Source organism: Globicephala melas, chromosome 6 (assembly GCF_963455315.2).
Source record: "Globicephala melas chromosome 6, mGloMel1.2, whole genome shotgun sequence".
In the NCBI taxonomy this organism is placed as follows: Eukaryota; Metazoa; Chordata; class Mammalia; order Artiodactyla; family Delphinidae; genus Globicephala; species Globicephala melas.
In genome coordinates, this window is record NC_083319.1 from 90,355,134 (window position 1) to 90,376,417 (window position 21,284).

Sequence of the window (21,284 nt, forward strand, 5' to 3'; positions counted from 1 at the left end):
TTTTCTACTTTGTATGGGAGAAATGGAATAGAAAAGCAGGACCTGAATGTGACTGTCTTTTCAGTGGCACAAGTTACAAGATGGTTTCATTTTCTATTTTGCATGTTTTCTAAGGAACAAGGAAAAAAGAGGGGAAAAATTGTAGCTCTTCACTGTTTTAGTGTTGAGATTGAATATGCTCTCAGAGTTGTATAGAGCTCTTATTTGACACTATGGTCAGATGCTACAGGTAGCCGCTCACATATTCTCATGTGCTTAGTTAAAAGGGTCAGACCTGGAAATTACACTCACCAGAGGATCTTCCATGCCTGGCCCTGCTTGTGCATATGTCAATCTTAACATTTGTACAGATGGCAGTGAACAAGGTAAGAGTGACCTCCATTGTTTGTATTTTATTTTTTAATTAAGCCTATGAATGTTTTTAAGGCTATTACAAGAGAATTGGTAAAATTGGATAACCTTTTTCTTTCTAATTGTCATCAAAATGAATCCACAAGAGTAAGTGATTGAACTAGCACTTCTAGAAAGATGGAGTAGACATACTTTTCCCTATTCCTCCCACAAAGTACAGCTAAACACCCCAGACATGATATATAAAAACAAGCATAAGAAGACTCTTAATGGTAGAGGGAAGAAGGCAGACCAACTAGGGATCTTGGGAACAAGTAAGAAAACAGTGGAGAGTTCCCTGGTTTTTCTTTTTGCTTCATGTATCCCAGGCTTGGAGCTGAAGAAGCTGGCAATCTGGAAATGCCAATGGGCATGGACGTAAATACCCCAACAAAATCCTGCTCTCTGCAGGTGGGACCAGGAGAGTGGCAACCAAGCAAGACAAAAAAACTTCCAGACAGTAACTGCTCTACTCCACCCAAATAAGACAGAGGAAACTAGGCTCTACTACCATTCACACCAGCCAGAGCCAAGTGGGGAGCCTAGACCTTTCCCAGGCTGAGGACCCTCAAGCCCTCACTGCCATGGTGGTATCAGAGAAGACCAAGCAGTGAGCTGGGACTTTCATCCTACCTGGGTGATAACGAGCTCTTTTGCCCAGTAGTGTCATTGTAGACCACGTGGAGAGCCTAAACTTCTATCCCCATCAGGCAATAACAAGACATCCCTTCCCCTTACCACTACCCAGCAGTAGTGAGGCCACATATCCCTCCACCCTGTCAAGATGTCAGTGAAGGCCACATGGGGAGCAGTAAGGAGGCATTCCTACTCTTTGTGGCCAGGGGAGGTATTAGTGGAGGTCTAGAGGAGAACAGGAACTCCTTTCTTGCATCACCTTACCCCTCACCACCACCACACCACCCCCACCCCAGAAGTAACAAGGAGTCCTGACCTCAGTGTCAATGCAAGCTAAATAGGGAACCCGGACTTCTCTCACTAATCAGAGATGAAGCAGTATTCCCTTTCCCTCGCCAGTGTAATGTCAAACAAAGTCAACTAAAATAGAGGATGTAAATAAGAACCAGAGTCTCATAATGCCTAACATGTCCAGGTTTTAATTGAAAATTACTCATTATACCAAGAACTGGGAGATCTTAAACTGAATGAAAAAAGTCAGTCAGTACATAGGAACACCAAGATGACAGAAACGTTGACATTATCTGACAGAATGTAAAGCAGCCTTAACAAAAATGCTTCACAGAGCAATTACAAACACAATAGAAACAAGTGAAAAATAGCCTCAGTAAACAAGTAAAAGATACAAAGAATAGAATTAAAATATTAGAACTGGTAAATACAATAATTAAAATACAGAAACTCAGTGGATGGGCTCAACAACAGAATAGAAGAGATAGGAAAGAATCCATAAACAGGAAGAAATAACAATAGAAATTACCCATTCTGAATAACAGAGTTAAAAACAAAAAAGCTTAAAAAACTGAACAGAGCCTAAAGGATCTGTGGGATAATAACAAAAGTTTAATGTTCTTGGCACTGCATTCTGGAAGGAAGAGAAGATAGGACAGGACTGAAAAAGTGTTCAAAGAAATAATGTCTGAAAACTTCCTAAATTTGGCAAAACACATAAACCTACAGATTCAAGAAGCTAAGAAAACACCATACAGGATAAATCCAAAAGAATTCACATCAGACATAACATAGTAAAACTTCTGAAAACTTAAGGCCAAGAAAACATCTTGAAAGCAGTGACAGATGTTGCAATACCTAACTTCTAGGGGAAAAACAATTTGAATCATACTGGATTTCTCATCAGAAATCAGTAGAGGTCAGAAGATGAAAGGACAACATTTCTCAAGTGCTAAAAGATGAGTATTGTCAACCCACAATTTTATATCAAGCAAAAATATCTTTCAAGGTAAAGGGATAATCAAGACATTATCAAATGACGGAAAACTAAAAGAATTTGTTACTAGCAAGACTTACTAAAAGAATAGCTAGAGGAAATTCTTAAAACAGAAAATGATAAAAGAGGAAATCTAGGGACATCAGAACAGAGGGGAAAAAAATTGAAAGAGTCAAAATATAGATAAATTCAACAGACTTTTCTTCTTGAATTTTTAAAATTTATGTTTGATGGTTGCAACAAAAACGAAAACCTCTAAATGCATATGCAAGGAATATTCAAGATAGTTATAAATAGGGAAGAGCAAAGGGATGTAAAGGGAGTTAAGATTTCTACACTTATCTCAGACTGGTAAAATGTCAACACCAGTGGTTATGTATATATAGTGTACCACCTAATGCAACCACTATAAAAGCCTACACTAAAAGATATATACAAAAACACTAAACAAATAAAAATGGAATTCTGGAATATGTTCAAGTATCCTACAGGAAGCATGGAAAAAGAATGTAGAACAAATACAAAGCAGAAAATAAAATGGAAGGCTTAAACTTAACATTAGTAATTACGCTAAATGTAAATGGTGTAAATACATCAATTAATAGAGATTGGTAGAGTGATAAAAACACATTATCCAGCCTTTTGCTGTGTACAAGAAAGTCCTTAAATATAACAAAATAGGTAGGTTGAGAGTAAAAGGCTAAAGTAGGATATACCATGCAAGCATTATTCAAAGAGAGCAGGGTGTCTATGTTCATTTCAGTGAGTACACTTTATAGCAAAGAAAATTACCAATGATACTAAATAATGATATAATGTCAACCCAAAGGAAAATATAATGATCCTAAATGTATATGTACCTAACAACAGAGCTGCTTAAATACATAAAACAAAAACTGTTAGACCTTGAACGAGAACAAAAAAATCTGTAATTATAGTTTGAGAGAACAGTTAGACAGAAAATCAGAATCTAATCAGTATTTATGGAACACCCCACCTAACAGCAGCAGACTACACATACTATTCAAGTTCCCATTTACCAAGGTATATAGTTCCCATTTACCAAGGTATATTATAGCCTAGGCCATAAAATAAACCTCATCACATTAAAGAGTTGAAATCATATAGAGTATGTTCTCTGACCACAGTGGAATCAAACTATAAATCAATAACAGAAAGGTAAAAGCAAAATCTCAGCACATTTGAAAGCTAAAAAACGTACTTCTGAATAATCCATGATCAGAGAAAAAGTGTTAAGGAAAAACAAATGCGTAAAACTCAATGAAAAGGAAAATACAGTATCAAAATATGTGGATTACAGCTAATTTGTACCTCTGAAGACTAACATTAGAAAAGAAGAAAGTTTCGATCAATAATCTAAGTTCCAACCTCAAGAATCTAAAAAAGAAAGTAAGCAGAAAGAAGGAAAGTAAAAATAAGAACAGAAATCAAAGCAATTGAAAATAGAGCAATAAAGATAATAAAACAAAAAATGTGGTTCTTTGAAAAAATTAATAAAATCAATAAACCTCTAGTGAGACTGACATAGAACCAAAGAAAACACTAATTACCAATATCAAGAATAAAATAGTAAAAGTTTACTGTACATCAAAAAAAGAAAAAAGAATAAAATAGGACATGAATACAGACTGCAGAAATCAAAAAGTAAGTAAATACTGTGAATAACTCTCTACACATAAATTTGACAACTTGGATGAAATGAACCAGTTTCTCAAAAAGCACAAACTGCCTCAACTCACTCATATGAAATAGATAATTTCAGTAGCCCTATGGCTATTAAGGAGATTGAACTCATAATTTAAAAACTCCCTAGAAACTTTGATTGTAAATTTGATTTTCTAGTTGAGTTTAATGCCATCACTGATGGTGTTGCACAATACAGATGTCCATCAAAAAGGGACATAGACATATTCATAATGTCGGTTCCTCATACCAGTTAAAAGTAATGAAATGTATCTCTATGTATAAATTTTTCTATATTTAAAAAACATTTTCAATGAAAAAAGCAAGTTTCACAATTAAATATACAATAGCGAGCATTCATGTAAATTTTAAAAATACATCATCACACATTGTTTATGAACATATAGAATTACAAAATATGAGAACATGGACTTGAAAAACAAAGTTCATAATAAGTCTTGGGAAAGGGAGGAAGGGAAACTGAGGAAAAAAGTAAAAGAGATGGCAATTTTTAAAAAGTAATGAAACTCTCAAGAAATCTCCAGATCCAAATGGTTTTGCTAGAGAATTCAACCAGACTTTAAAAGAATAAACACCAGTTCTACACAGGTCTTCCAGAAAATAGAAAACGAAGGAACACTCCCTAACTCACTTTATTCCATAATAAAGTATTGACACCAAAACCAGATACAAACAATACCAAAAAAAAGAAAACTACAAATATCTCTCATGCATATAAATGTACAATTCTTAACAAAAAATCATGAAATTGAATATAGCAGTATATACAAAGAATTATGTATCATGACAGGTGAGGTTTATTCCAAGGTTACAAGGCTGGTTCAGTATTCAAAAACCAATCAGTATAATCTACCATATTAACAGACTAAAAGCTTATAAGACTATACCAGTTAAAAAAAGCATTTGACAAAATTCAGTGTTCATTCATGATAAAAAAAAAAACTGTCAGAAAAATAGGGAGAGGAACTTCATCAACTTGATAATGAGCATCTGTAAAAAACCTATAGTTAACATTATACTTAATTGGAAGAGATTGAATGTCTTCTGTGTAAGATCAGAACCAAGGCAAGGATACCTGTTCTCATTACTCTTATTCAGCATTGCATTAGAAGTTCTTGCCAGTAGAATGAGGCAAGAAAAGGAAAGCCATGCAGATCAGAAGGGAAGCAATAAAACTGTTTCTATTTGAAGGTGACATGATTGTCTACATAGAAAATTGCAAGGAATCTACAGACTGAGATGTATACTGGGACCCCTCCGTTGCTTTGCCCACCAGCACTGTTACCAGCTATTCCCAGGATGTTTGTGTATCCCTTTGGACCTGTGATGATACCTCGGGCAATACGTGGTCCTCTACACTGCTGCACAAGTTCAATGATGTGTGGCATGTGAGCTGGTCCATCACTGCCAACATTCTGCCTGTCTTAGGTGGAGACAGGTGATCCTGTGGAAGGAATTAGTTGCAGGAGCAGAGGATGTGCATAAGAAATGTCAACGCGGCCAGCGTTTTTTGTCAGCTTTAGTCACAGAAGGTCAGCAGAATGAGCAGTGACAAAACAGATGGGACCTAGCTCCCCCATCTGCTGACTTCAATACTGCTTCTTTCTGGACCAACTGACCAAACAACTAGGAAGAGCTCACAACTCCAACAAGATTATTTTCCCAGGATTGATTTCAAATGCAACCACAATTTATCATCTGCATCAACATGATGTGATATGGTTTATAATTTACTGTCTGACTGAAAGCATTCATGTTATGAGGAAAAAACTACAGATGATCTTTATATTATTTTAAAGTATTTTGGCTAGTTTTATATACCATTTGGGTTTAAGCTTTAATTGGGAGGGTTTGTTTCCAAAGTAATTGAATAAAATCTATTACTTTTTAAAAAATCATATTGCTTATAAAAAGAAAAAGGTTTTCATCAAATTCACAGGATATAAGATAAACATACAAAAATTAATTTTTATATTCTAGCAATGAACACATGGACAATGAAATTTAAAATGTAATACCATTTACAGTTGCTCAAAAGAGAGATACTTCAGTATAGATCTAATAAAACAGGTACAGGACTTTTATGTCAAAAACTACAAGATAATGATGAAAAAATCAAAGATCAAAATAAATGGAGAGAGACTTTCCTGGTGGCGCAGTGGTTAAGAATCTGCCTGCCAATGCAGGGGACACAGGCTCGAGCCCTGGTCTGGGAAGATCCCACATGCCGCGGAGCAGCTAAACCCACACGCCACAACTACTGAGCCTGCGCTCTAGAGCCCATGAGCCACAACTACTGGGCCCACCTGCCACAACTACTGAAGTCCACATGCCTAGAGCCCATGCTCCACAACAAGAGAAGGCACCATAATGAGAAGCCCACGCACTGCAACGAAGAGTAGCGCCTGCTCGCCACAACTAGAGAAAGCCTGTGTGCAGCAACGAGGACCCAATGTGGCCATAAATAAATAAGTTTAAATAAGTAAATGAATGGAGAGACATGCCATAATCATGGGTTGGAAAATTCAGTATAATAAACGTGTCAGTTCTCCCCCAGTTAAAATATAAGTTTAACTCAGTCCTGTCAGATCTCAGCAATATTTTGTTGTAGATATAGCCAAATTTTCTTGAAAGAGAAGAAAAATAAAGTAGTTAAAACACTTTTGAAAAATAAGAATATAGTGGGAGAAATCACCCTGCCCAACTTCAAGACTTATCTGAAGACTTGTGTGGCATGAGCATTGAATAGACACAAAAATCATTGTCACAGATACAGAATACAGAAGTAGACTCACAGTAGATCACAAAATGTGGCCAGATGATTTTTGAGAAAGGAGCAAAAGAAACTTAATTGAGTAGTCTTCATTATATGGTACTAGGCAGTTAGATATCCACATGCAAAAAAAATGTCCTAGACCTAAGTCTTACACCTTATACAAAAACTAACTTAAAATGGATCACAGACTTGCTTCCCTGGTGGCTCAGTGGTTAAGAATCTGCCTGCTAATGCAGGGGACATGGGTTTGAGCCCTGGTCCGGGAAGATCCCACATGCCGCAGAGCAGCCAAGCCCGTGCACCACAACTACTGAAGCCCTCGCACCTAGAGCCTGTGCTCTGCAACAAGAGAAGCCACCTCAATGAGAAGCCTGCATACCGCAACGAAGAGTAGCCCCCATTCCCGCAACTAGAGAAAGCCCGCGCACAGCAACGAAGACCTAACGCAGTCAGAAATAAATAAATTAAATAAATAAATTTATTTTAAAAAAAATAAAACATTTAGGAAAAAACCAAAATTTTTAGAATTCAGGATTAGGCAGAGTTTTTAAGACTTTATACCAGAAGTCCAATCCATAAAAAGAAAAACTGATAAATTGAACTTCTTCAAAATTTTAAATTCTTTGTGAAAGATCCTGCGAAAAGGATGAAAAAACAAGCTACAGACTAGGAGAAGATCTTTGCAAACTGCATATCCAACAAAGGATGTATCTAGAATATATGAAGAAGTCTCAAAATGCAACAGTTTCTTTTAGATCTAATTAGAAAATGGGAAAAGACGTGAATAGACATTTACCAAAGAAAATATACAAATGATGTGTTCCCCTTGACTTTTTATTCAAATTTAACTTTTTTTTTCTTCTGTTTCACTTATATTTTTGGCTTTTTAGGTGGAGTACTACTTCTGGAAAATCCAAAAGGAGATAATAGGTTGGACCTTCTAAAGCTGAAGAGTGTTGTTACTAGCGTTTTTGGTGTAAAAAATAGAGAGCTGGCTGTCTTCCATGGTGAAACAGGTGTGTAGAAAGTCAAAAGATATTCATCTGTGTCCTTTGACATGAGATTGATCATTAAGGATCTTAATTTGGTAACATAACCTTTGCCTTTTTCCTGACTCTGAGTCAGGGCCAGCCTCTACAGTAGTGCCTGCCTGCAAGTGTCTCTTTATGCTTTCTTTGTGTGATATGGCTGAAAGAACACTGGACTTACTAGGAGATGAAGGTTCTAATCCTACCCTTTACTGTTAGCCATGTGATGCATTCTAGGCTTCAGAGACTTCCCTGTTGTGTTTTAACTTTATTAAACATAGTGTCTGTGTCTTGCTAAATCCAGCGTCTTGCTAAATCCAGATTCTCAATGAGACAAGCCTAAATAAAATTTTAAAGAATTATAAGTACATTTCCTCCCACTGTCATGGGTTGAATTGTGACATCACCACCGAATCCCCCACCTCTACCCCAAGATGGGTTGAAGTCCTTATGTTTACCCCCAGTACCATCTAATGTGACCTTCTTTGGAAATAGGTTCATTGCAGATGTAATTAGTTAAGGTAATACTGGAGTAGGGTGGGCACTACTCCAGTATGACTGGTGTCCTTATAAGAAGAGGGCCATGTGAAGACATAAACAGGGAGAAGGCTATGTGGTGACAAAGGCAGAAATTGAAATTAGGCAAACCTGCAAGCCAAGAAACACCAAAGATTGTTGGGAACCTCCAGAAGCTAGGAAGAGGAAAAGAAGGATTCCCTTACAGGCTTCAGAGGGAGCATGGCCCTACTGACACCTTGATTTTGGACTTCTCACCTGCAGAGACTGTGAGACAATAAATTTCTGTTGTTTTAAGCCGTCCCACCCACCCCACCCCACCTCCCTCCCCAGTTTGTGATTCTTACAGCAGACAAAGGAAACTAATACACTCACTTAACAAACCTGAATGTTCATTTTCAGAAACTTTTAAATATCAGTAGCTTAAAAGAAGAAATCTAAATGGCCAGTAAATAAAGGGAAAACTGCTGAACCTCAGTAGGAAAAACCACAATGAGGTACTATCACATGTAACCGAATTAGCAAAAGCTAGAAGAATTTCACAATATCAGATGTCAGGGATATTATGTAATAGGATTTGTCATTCCCTGTTGGATTGTAAATTGATAGAAGCACTGTGGACAGCCATTTGCTAAGGCTGGATAAGGGAAGCAAACATGATGTGGGGAAACTGAGGAAGTTAAGGTCTGGAAGACAGATGGTTCACTGGGGGCTCTGAGAAAAATCTCTCACCAGGATCCACCAAGGGGAGCTGGTAAGTAAGTCAGTGGACAGCTTGGGTCTCTATCTCAAGTCACTGTAGAATAAGAAGCAAGGACATACTGGAACTCACATCTGTCTAGCTCACTGTCCCCTCTGACCCAGCAGGCGGAAGCCTGTGAAAGCTGAGTAATGCCTGAGCCCCACCTTAACCTTTAGTGGCATAGTGGCTGTAACCAATCTTCTACCCTAAGCAATGTTTAATTGTATATAAATGAAATTACACTATGTGTGTTCTGTGTGTCTTGCTCTTTTCCACATATGTTCATTAGTCAGCTTATCTTCTGATCATAATTATCTTTTTTTAATATAAGCCGCCTTTTCATGGTAAAGTTTAGGATTCTGATATAAGAGGAAATTTTAAGAGGAGCTATAATATGGAGGAAAAATACTAAAAGGGGAAAAAACAATTTGCCTTATAAGTTATGAATATTATGCTATTTTGCAACATTAAGATTACCTACTATTTGCATGTCATTAAAGCCTAATTTTATAGAAAAGACAGTATCCTTTGATAAATAGAAATAAAGTGGAAAGCATCACTGTAAAGATACATGATAGTTTAATAATTAAATAGGAAAAAGTGAATGACTTCAGCTCTGAACTTTCCCCCTGAAAGAATGATATTTTTGTTGTTATTTTTAGAAATAAAAAAGCAAACCAACTTACTGAGTCTTAGTGGAAAAACACTTTGTGTGGCTGCAGGATCAACTCCCTCTATGGTCAACAGTCCTAGTACTCTTCTCTGTCAGTATATCAACCTACAGCTCTTGAATGCAGACCCACAAGGTGCGTGCCTCCCCCAGCTGTGAACACCCTCAGCAGGCAGGTTATGGTGTGCTAGATGTTAAGATTTCCTTTAATGTTCAATCTCTCTGATTTATATGGATTTTTTAAGTCAGCTTCAACTTAGTAATTTAAAATGTAGACTCCAACACTTCTTTGGGGAATACTCACGGCTTGTTTCTTTTGGTGTATTTATGTAGAAACACCCCTCCATCTGATATGGTCAGGAAATGAGGTAAATTGGTTAGGTAAAAATTACAGCCAAACGAAGCTGAACTGTTTAAATGTCAGAACATTGTAGTCTTAAATTTTGCCTTCTTTTTTTCTTGGAAAATGTTCTGAGAACTGTTGAACATATCCATGCCTTAATCAACAGACTAGGTCGATACTTATTTTTCCTTGATATTTTGGGGTCCTCACTGTGCACATTTATTACTGTCTTCAGGCTCTTCATTTGACTGTTTACTGAATATCTCTTCCCTAAACTACTGGGCTTTTATACTAGTTGTTTTTTCTTCTTCTCTTTCTCCTTTCCCCCTGTGAAATATTTAAGACTGTTTCTGCAGACTGTACAATTAATCCCACTCTTGCTCTTGTACCCACTGCTGGCTTTCAAAGCCAGCACTACTATCTACTCACTACCTCCATTAGGGATCCACTAGCTAGAGGGTGAACTCTCAGGATTTAATCCATTTTGGGTTTTTTTTTTTCTGTAGAGTGTTTAATGGGAACAGTAGGCACTCTCCTGCTTGAAAATCCACTTGGGCAGAATGGGCTGACCCACCAAGGTCTTCTGTATGAAACAGCCAAGGTGTTTGGCCTTCGGAGCAGGAAGCTAAAACTGTTTTTGAATGAGGCTCAAACAGAAGGTGAGGAGATTATAGAACGTGCTAATTGTTTTTCATTTTTGTTTTTATTTTATTGAAAATAGATTGTGATGCCATCAATTATATGTGTAAGAGATAGTACTATTGTTATACTTTTTTTCTTTTTTTTGCTCTTTCTCCAGAAATTTGCCATACTATAAATGTTAAAATAATAATAATTAAAAGGATGATATGTATAAAATAGATAATAAGAAAAATATAATTAAAAGGATGATCCTTTTTGCTTTGGAAATAATCTAAAAATTATATTGGTATATTAAAATACATGCTTCTAGGTAAATTAGCTTATTTGCTGATCCTAAAATTGTCCTCTTCCCCGAGAATCAAAATGTTCACTGTATTTTAAAATAACAGCTTGAAGGAAACATAACTGACATTGTACTTCCTCCTTAACAACTTATAAAGCATACCTTTTCTTGGTGAGCTGCATAAAAATGTGAAGAGCTAGGTCATTAGTTGACATATTCCCCATTCCATAATTCAGAAAACAGTCAGGATAAGGCACAGGCTAGTGTCTTCGAGGGTATGTTTTCTCTTTCTCCCACTTATATCATCCACTTCTGTGATTTCACCTTCTGTGGCTGTTCTGACAACTTCTCTAGTGACATCTTAGCCCTCCCCCGAGTTCTGTTCTATATTCGATTCCCTATTACACATGGGTGTTCATTTTAGTGCTGCTGCCACTGGAATCATTTCCTTAAACAGCTTCCGCTGATGGGATCTGGGTTTTTCTGTTTATAGCCATCCTTCTTGTCATCCCAACTCAAAACCTTTTACCATTTCATCCTTTTATTTATTCAGCCGTACAGCCTGGGATTTATTGGACTTTCTGAGTCAAGATTTGTGTCTCCTAGCACTGGTGGAAAGTTGCTAGGCATTATCTTTTCCAAAGGTAGTGTTTTGATTTTCTGCAGTTTGAATATGCTGTGCCTGGGTATAACTTTTTTGGTATAATGCATTATTCATTTCTGTTACAGAGTTTTGATTTCTAACATTTCCTTTTAATTCTTAGAATTTCCATCTTTCTGCTTACATTACCCATCTGTTCTTGCATATTGTCCACCCTTTCTATTAGTGTCCTTAACATTAATCCCAGTTATTTTCAATTCCCAATCTGATAATTTCAAAATCTCTGCCATACCTGAGTCTGGTTGTGTTGCTTGCTTCATCTCTTCCTATTGTGTTTTTTCCTTTTTAGAATGCTTTGTAGTATTTGGTCGATAGCAGTACATGAGGTACTGGGGAAAAGGAACTGAGGTAAATAGGCCTTTATTGTAAGGTTTTATGTTTATCTGGCTAGGAGTTAGGCTGTGTTTATTGTTTACTGTTGCTGTAGGTTCCAGAGGCTCAAATTTCCTTCTTCTGTCTTATGGTTTCCCTAGAGATTCCTTTTTAAATATGGTCAGAGCTTTGCCCATACTTTCAGCTGTAATGCCCTGTTGTCATACAGGAGCCCATATGATGTTGTAGTAAAGTATGGGGGGAGGAGAAGTGGGGGAAGTGTTCTATAATTTTATGATTAGTTCTCAGTCTTTAGTAAGCCTGTGCCTCTGGGCTGTGCCCCTCACAGGTGTTACTCAGCTTTAAAATTTTTCCTCTTTAGGTAAGAAAGGAAGGTAAAGGGGGCTAGAGGTGGGTATTTCCCTTTCCCCCGGTCAGTTAGGCTTTGGTTAAAAAGAAAAAAAATAGTTACTCATAAGGAAGAACTTCCGCCATTTTACTGGGAATTTTTTTCAAGAAGCCTTGTACCTTTTTTGTTCTCATTTCCTCCATTACTGCCACCTTTTGTGTTCAGTTCATTTTTTGCAGTTTACTGTTTTCTTTTTTTACTTCCTCTTGTGTGTGTGTGTTTTTTAAGATATTAGTGTTTACCATGGGGATTACAATTAGCATCCTAAATTTATAACAATTTAACTCTTGATACCAGTTTGACTTTAATAACATACAAAAACTCTGCTTCTATACAGCTCTGCCCCCGTTTATATTCTTGTCAGAAATTATATCTTCATAATTATGTTCCCCAAAACATAAGTTCTTAACTGTGTTTTATGTATTTACTTTTAAATCATGTAGAAAACAACAAGTGGAGTTAAAAATAAAAAATACAACAACAATATGGCTTTGACTTACTGTCTAGCATCCTTTCATTTCAACCTGAAGGATCCCTTTAGCATTTCTTGGAGGGCAGTTCTAGCAGTAATGAACTCCCTCAACTTTCTGTTTATTTTGGAATGTCTTAATTGCTCCTTAATTTGTGAAGAAAAATTAAGAAGAAAAAATCTGTTTTGCAAAATGGAGAATTCTTTGTTGATAGTTTTTTCTTTCAGCACTTTAAGTATGTTTTCCCACTGCCTTCTGGCTCTCATGGTTTCTGATTAGAAATTAATCTTCTAATCTTATTGAATATCCTGGTGTTTTGCTTCTCTCTTGCTACATTCAAGATTTAGTCATTATTTCTTCAAATATTCTTTATAGTCTTTTCTTCCTGAAATTCCCGTAGTGTGTATGTTGGTCCACTTGGTCTGTGTCTCAGACGCCCCTTAGGCTCTGTCCACTTTTCTTCATTCTCTTTTCTTCCTTCTCCTTCAGACTGGATGATTTCAAATGTCCTATCTTCAAGTTCACTGTTTGTTCTGTATGCTAAATTATGCTGTTAAGCTTCTCTAGTGACTTCTTAATTTCAGTTATTGTACTTCGGCTCCAGAATTTCTGTTTAGTTCCTTTTATAATTTCTCTGTTGATATTCTCATTTTGTTGATACATTGTTTTCTTGGCTTGTTCTTTGTATGTGGTTTCCATTGACCTTTCCATTAGTCAGTTATTTTCCATTTAAGACAGTTGATTTAGAGTCTGTCTAATAAGTCCAAGTATCTGTGCTTCCTCAGGGACAGATTGTGTTAATTATTTTTTCCTGTGAATGGGCCGTACTTTCCTATATCTTTGTATGCCCTGTAATTTTTTTTTCTCTTTGAAAACTGGATATTTGAATTTGGTGACTCTGGAAATCAGGTTCTCTTCCCCAGGGTTTGCCGTGTTTGATGGTTGAAGGCTACAGTCGTCTGTTTGTTTATGACTTTTCCAAACTATTTTTACAAAGACTATTCCTGGTTGTATGTAGTCCCTGAAGTCTCTGTTCCTTTAGCTTATGTTCAGCTATTATTTTGACAGAGATTTCCTTGACCTCCAGGAACTAAAAATTTAAAAACAAAATACCTACCTCTCCCAGTCTTTTAAGATTGTCTCTTTCTGGTCCACTCCTTCAGCTCCACCAGGCTGTTGACAGTTCTGCCTCAGGCTTCTCTTCCTGTTTTCACTGAGCCCTGAAGATCAGCCACATTTGGCCAAAAAAGCTTTTTACCTTTATCAGAATCAAATGCTTAGGGTCTTCTCAGATCTTTCTGTATATGCATACTGCCCTGGGCATGAATGTGGCTTTCTAAATTATTCAGCATACAGAGGCACTTTTTAATGCCCTAATTGCCCAAACTTTTCCTCCCAGGCCTTAAGCAATCCATTGCCTGTCTCATCCATAATCTTTTGCCTCAGGCAGCCGTGGGTTTTTTGTTTGCCTTTGGTTTTCATGCAGTGCCCACCACTTTTCCACCCTGAGTGAGTTCCAAGTAGGCAAAACAGAGACAAGCACCTTATGTAAGCCCTTCAAGTAGCTCCCAGACAGGTTAGAACAAACGCAATACTTTTGCTCCATTCCTCCTGGAACTAGGAGCCAGGGTCCCACACTGGAAACAGGGGCTACTGTCTTCAAGCCCACCACCAAGCTAGGAAGGAGCTGGTAAAGCACAAGTAAAAACACAGTTCTTTCCTGCCATTTTCAAGTTGCCTTTTCTCTGATTCAACATTCACTTGGTTGCTGTAAACGTTTGATTGCTTTCTAGAGTTCTGACGAAGTTGATTCTTGCTGGCTGTTTTGTGATGTTTCAGTTGATGTCCACTTTAAGGGAACATTTCTTTAATTCTTTGGGGGCACTGTCTACCCTTGCCCACTTTAAACTCAATTATTTTGGGCCACAGAGAGTGTTTAGAAAGTTCTGGCCCCAGTTACGCAAAGGGCCAGAATTCTCATGGGGACATGTTCTGTCTCTCTATCTCCCCAAACCAAGGCTAAGTGGGGCAAGTCTCTATATTGGTTTACTGTTACTGGTGTAATAAATTACCAAAAACTGGGTGGCCTGAGACAACAGAAATGTATTCTGTCACGGATCTGGAGGCCAGAAGTCTGAAATTGGTGTGAGCAGGACTGTATTCTCTAGGGGAGAATTTGTTCTTTGCCTCTTCCAGCTACTGGTGGTTCCAAGCATCCTTGTGGCTACATCACTTTGATCTCTGCCTCATTGCCACCTCTTATGTCTGTTTCTCCTTTTTCCAAAAAAGGTCAGTCACAGTTTCCAGGAATTAAAGCATGGTCATATCTTTTGGAAGGCCATTATTAAACCCATAACGTTCTCTTAACTGTTTTTCTCTGTGGTGAAGGATCTTTTTGAAATTTACCCTTTTTCCATGGGCTCCTTATTTGAGGTCTCAGTTTTTTGTTTTTTAATTTTTATTTATTTATTTATTTTTATTGGAGTATAATTGCTTTACAATGGTGTGCTAGTTTCTGCTTCACAACAAAATGAATCAGTTATATATATACATATGTTCCCATATCTCTTCCCACTTGCGTGTCCCTCCCTCCCACCCTCCCTATCCCACCCCTCCAGGCAGTCACAAAGCACCGAGCTGATCTCCCTGTGCTATGTGGCTGCTTCCCACTAGCTATCCACCTTACGTTTGGTAGTGTATATATGTCCATGCCTCTCTCTCGCTTTGTCACAGCTTACCCTTCCCCCTCCTCATATCCTCAAGTCCATTCTCTAGTAAGTCTGTGTCTTTATTCCTGTTTTACCCCTAGGTTCTTCATGACATTTTTTTTTTCTTAAATTCCATATATATGTGTTAGCATACAGTATTTGTCTCGCTCTTTCTGACTTACTTCACTCTGTATGACAGACTCTGAGGTCTCAGTTTTTTGAGGGGGGTTTCATTGGACTCCCCAGTTTGTGTAGACCCTAGGATTTTTCTTCTCTCACTTTCATAGCCTATTAGTGCCAGGTCTTTAAGCCTCCAGGTCCACCAGAAAATCTTAATGTTCAGCTACCTCTTGGGATTCATGATATTTTGGGCTCTGTGGATTTCTCTCATTTTCTTCCCTTGCTCAGCTATTTTTTTTTTTAATTTAAAAAAAATTTTTTTTAATTAATGTTTTATATTATACTTTGACATTTTCTGCTACATCATTAAAAGGGAAAGCCTTCTTTTCCACTTACATTTCTCTCTTCAATGAAGCACAATTATTTTGCTTGAGATTTATTTTCAATAACTCTCCTTTGTCTCTTTACCCCTCACTAGTTTTAGGGCCTCATCATCTAATGAGACAGCCTGTCTGCAGGCTGTATTCTTCCACCAAGATTGTCTTCATGCAGATTCCTCCCTTGATGATGTTCCCCTGCTTGGATCCCCCAAGGCTCACTATTATCTAATGCTTCAGAATCTTTAGCTTGACACATAAAATCCTTCCTGTTCTGGTCCTTATCTGTCTTTCCAGTTATGTCCATGAAGCTTTCATTCTATCAGAAGGCTTTTTTCACTCTCCTTCCAACACACTTGGCTCTTTCATGATGGTTTGGTAGTCAGCATCAACAAGTAGGTGTAGCTTCCTGTTTTGATAACCTTGTGTGAAACTTCAAAGATATTCTTAACTTCTTTTTCTTAGCCCTCAAATCCATTGGTCACCAAGTGCAGTTGAGCAGTGAAAATGAAGAAGTGTCATCATTTTTACTTGTTGTATGCAAGTGTAGGTACTTGGTTGAAACTGATCAAGGATAGAATCACATCCATGTGAATTAGATATTAGTACTACTACCTATGATTCACAAACCAGATCTTACCTATAATGTCTTATTACCTTCTTTTTGCTCTTTAAGGTTGACTGGGCAAGTTTAGTAGGTAAAAGCTTGAAAGTTAACTTATTCACCCAAGATTATCAAGAAACGTGGTATTCTTTCCAATCCAGTATCTTTTCCCAATCTGATATCTCTTGCCTCATTTTCATTGTATTCTTCCTCTCAAGATTATCTTTCATAAAATATTAATAATTTGGTAAATTAGAAGGATCTCATAAGGCTTACAGTTTTAAAAACTCACTGATGCCTTCTTGCTTGTTCCACTAGACTCTAAATATCTTCTCCAGCTCCTGTAGTTATCTATTAAGGAGGCAGCTTTTGAAAGCATTTTCTTATCCAGGGTTCCTGTTAGGACAGGAGCCATTTTTAGAGAAAGTTGGTCCTTCCCTTTGAATTCAGATCTGGCTAGACGCAAAATGCCCCACAGTAGGCATAGAACTTTTAAAAATTTTCTCCTTCCTTCCTTCCTCCCTCCCTCTTTCTTTCCTTTCTCTTTCCTTCCTCCCTTTCTTCCTTCCTTCCTTCCTTTCCCTTCTTCTTCTCCCACCACTGCCCCACTCTTTTTCTGAGCTTTAATATATTCAGTGTGTTTTGATCTATAGTATTTGTGTTATGCTTTTGGATGCTCAGTTTTTTCTTTTATCTTCAGCTGTATTGGCTCCTGTATTTTTTGACCTGAGTCTTTAGTCTTTGATAAGTTCTTGCTTTCTGACATTGCAAGCTGTCCTAGGTTTATCATGTGTACTCTTTCTTCCCCAAACATGGAAACGACTTGCTGTTTTTCCTGTTATAGGGTGTTAATATTTAGGAACCACAAATCTGAGCTGCTTGCTTAGCATTGCTTCTAGGCCTTTTCTGAAGACATAGGAAATATTGTTCGTGTGGGATTGTGGGGACATCTTGGGCAGTACTCAGAGTTAGTTAGGTTAAGGGCACAGTCCTCCAGAAGTCTGCCCAAAACTTCTAACCCCAAGTATAAGGAGTTAGGCTCCAACTACAAGCTCAGACAAAAGAGTTCACACAAGACCATTGTCACTTCTGGCACCAACTGCAAGTTCAGAGGGTTTCCAAAAATCACCCTCAGGTCTGATAATTTGCTAGCAGGATTCACAGAACTTGTGGAAGCTATTGTACTCATGACTACATTTATTATAGGGAAAGGATAAAAACTAGAACCAGGTAAAGAGAAGAGATGCACAGGGCCAAATCTGGGAGGGGGTCCAAATATGTAACTTCAGATTATCTCTCTGCAAGGAGGCATGGACAGTGTTACCTCCTAGCCTGAATACATGACAGTAGTACGTACAGTGTATTACCAACCAGGGAAGCTCACCTGAGCCTTGGTGTCTAGAGTTTGTATTGAGGCTTCATTACATACGTATGATTGCTTGTATGGTTGGTCTTTCTGGTGTAGCCAGCTCCACCCTGAGTCATCTCATTAGCATAAACCATCAGGTGTGTTCAGGGGCCTACAATAAATAACAAAAGATGCTCCTATCACTCAGGAAATCCCAGGGTTTCAGAACTACCCCCAGTAGCTGGGACAAAGTTTAGGTTTCTCTTAAGGTGAGGCTGAATTTCTTACTACCCAGGCAGTTAACATTTTTTTAATATTCATCCAGAATAGGTAGAAAAATGATTTCTTTAAAACTTCTTCTTTCCATTCTAGAAATTACAGAAGAAATCCCCATGAAGACTTTGAACACGAAGACTGTGTATGTTTCTGTATTGCCGACTACAGCAGACTTCTAACATTCAGTTATCTGTGTGGTTCAGTCAACCTTTCCCTGGCATATACCTCTACTCCCCTCCCCCCAACCCCGGACACACACACGGACACAGACATGTTGATATTTCCTTCAGGTGCATGTATAATATACTGCTTTTGGTCTAAAATTGAAATGGAATTGATCAAGTGACTTGAGGCTTCACAGTAATAGTCACACTTAACCGTAAACACCTATGTAGTCATGTTGAGGAAAAGTTACAGTGTTACCTCAGCACTACAGAGTATATTTCTATACTTGAATTTTTAAGTATAGAACATAGTTGTTTAAATGGTATTGTGTGTGTGTGTGTGTGTGCGCGCGCACGTGTATATATATATCTCTGTTATCTGTCTATCTCTCTCTATATATATCATTCTGTGGCCTTTTAAAACTTATTTGAAATCTATTGAAGGAATGGACAGTGTTATATATTTTTGCTACCTGGATTTTCCTGGGTAATTTGATGGAATATTTTAAGTTTTAGTAAATTAGGACAATAAACTTTCTCACAGATAATAAACATGTTAGAAGTAATTCATTCTCCCATAGTTCAGTGAAACTTGGAATTTGCAATCTTTAAAGAACAAAAAAACTTAATAGTGACTTCCATATTAAGACACTAGACCAAATATCTAATTTCACTTCTTCCCAAAATCCTGTGTCAAAGAAGCATATGCCAAGACAAAATTAGATGGGCAAGAATTTATTGGGGGAAGCATACATGAAAGATAAAGGAGAGAGAGTAAAGGCAAAGGTAGAGAGAGCCTTCAGGCAGAAATGACCTGACTTTGGACCCATGCCTTGCTCAGTCAGTGGCTGGGAGCAGCTGAGGGGGTCCATGGCCTCAGCACAGATGGATCCATTGATCTGAAAATGTAGTAGCTAGAAGCTGTCAACAAACTATACTCCCTACATCAGATTCTCCTGAAAGGAGTTCTGAATGGTGCATCTTTAGCTGCTAGAATAAATGCATTCAAATCCATACCCACAAAGTTGGAGGAAACCACACAAGATAACAAGTGTTGGCAAGGATCAGCGAAACTGGAACCCTTGTGCACCGTTGGTGGGAATGTAAGATGTTGCAGTCACTATGGGAAACAGTATAGAGGTTCCTCAAAAATTAGAAGTAGAACTACCATATGATCCAACAGTCAGCTTCTGTTTACATATCCAAAAGAATTGAAAGCAGGGCCTTGAAAAGATATTTGCACACCCAGGTTCATTGCAGCATTATTCACAACAGCCAAGAGACGGGGCAACCCAGATGTCCACTGAGGGATAAATGGATAAAGAAAATGTAATCTGTACATACAATAGAATATTATTCAGTCTTAAGAAAGAAGGATGAACCTTGAGGACATTAAGCAAAGTGAAATAAGCCAGTCACAAAAAGACAAATACTGTGTGATTCCACTTGTATGAGGTACCTAAAGTAGTCAAATTCATTGAAACAAAATGCAATGGTGGTTGCCACGTGTTGCAGGGAAAGAGAAATGGTGAGCTGTTCAATGGGAATAGTTTTAGTTTTGCAAGTTTTGAAGAGTTCTAGAGGTCTTTTGCACAAAAATGTGAACATAGTTAACATACTAAACTTGATCCTTAAAAATAGCTAAGTTGGTACATTTTATGTATCTTTTACCACAATTTAAAAAATTTTTTGAATGTCAGAGGGACAGAAGCCAACCTGAAAGAGCTCCCAGTGGCCAAAGCTGGAACAGTTTGAACAAACATATAATGTAATATTGAATTAAAATCCAAAATATAAAATAAATATCAATGAGTACATGCTGATATAAATGATTGAATAAATAAATGAGAGAGGTGAGGCAAATCTATATAAAATTCCAAATAATGTATATACATACTCTTTCACAAGGTGGTGTACCTTAACTCCCCACACCTTGAGAGAGGGCTGTACTTTGTGACTTCAAAAGAGTGGAGTATGTGAAGGGGGCAAAAAGTAACTTCACAGTTTAGAAAACTGACAAACACTACCTCAGACAGGTTAACATCATCAGGCATGATAGCATATACTCTTTTTTTTTATAATTTTTTTATTGATGTGTAGTTGATTTACAATGTTGTGTTAGTTTCTGCTGTACAGCAAAGAGATTCAGTTATATATGCATATATTATTTTTCATATTCTTTTCCATTATGGTTTGTCACAGAATATTGAATATAGTTCCCTATGCCCTGACCATTTTTTTTAATAACATCTTTAATGGAGTATAATTGCTTTACAGTGTTGTGTTAGTTTCTGCTGTATAACAAAGTGAATCAGCTATATGGATACATATATACCCATATCCTCTCTCTCTTGCACCTCCTTCCCACCCTCCCTATCCCACCCATCTAGGTGGTCACAAAGTACCGAGCTGCTCTCCCTGTGCTATGCAGCTGCTTACCACTAGTTATCCATTTTACATTTGGTAGTGTATATATGTCAGTGCTACTCTCTCACTTCATCCCAGCTCCATTCTCTACATCTGCATCATTATTCCTGTCCTGCCCCTAGGTTCATGAGAACCATTTTATTTTTAGATTGCATATATGTGTGTTAGCATATGGTATTTATTTTCCTCCGTCTGACTTCACTCTGTGTGACCAACTTTAGGTCCATCCACCTCACTACAAATGACTCAATTTCGTTTCTTTTTATGGCTGAGTAATATTCCATTGTATATATGTGCCACATCTTCTTTATCCATTCATCTGTTGATGGACACTTAGGTTGCTTCCATGTCCTGGCTATTGTAAATAGA

At 37.5% G+C, this 21,284-nt stretch overlaps 1 protein-coding gene across 4 annotated transcripts in view; it reads left to right on the forward strand.

Annotated features, from left to right (window-relative positions):
- Positions 1-18,588, forward strand: part of IARS1 (isoleucyl-tRNA synthetase 1) — an 84,203-nt gene extending 65,615 nt beyond the window's left edge. For all 4 annotated transcript variants that reach the window (XM_060301185.1, XM_030847285.2, XM_030847287.2 and 1 more), the window contains exons 30-34: positions 260-365; positions 7,706-7,831; positions 9,764-9,907; positions 10,621-10,773; positions 18,421-18,588. In XM_060301185.1, coding sequence (XP_060157168.1) covers positions 260-365; positions 7,706-7,831; positions 9,764-9,907; positions 10,621-10,773; positions 18,421-18,503 — 612 coding nt within the window. In that variant the 3' untranslated portion in view covers positions 18,504-18,588. The remainder of the gene's footprint in view (positions 1-259; positions 366-7,705; positions 7,832-9,763; positions 9,908-10,620; positions 10,774-18,420) is intronic.
- The last annotated feature ends 2,696 nt before the right edge of the window (positions 18,589-21,284 follow it).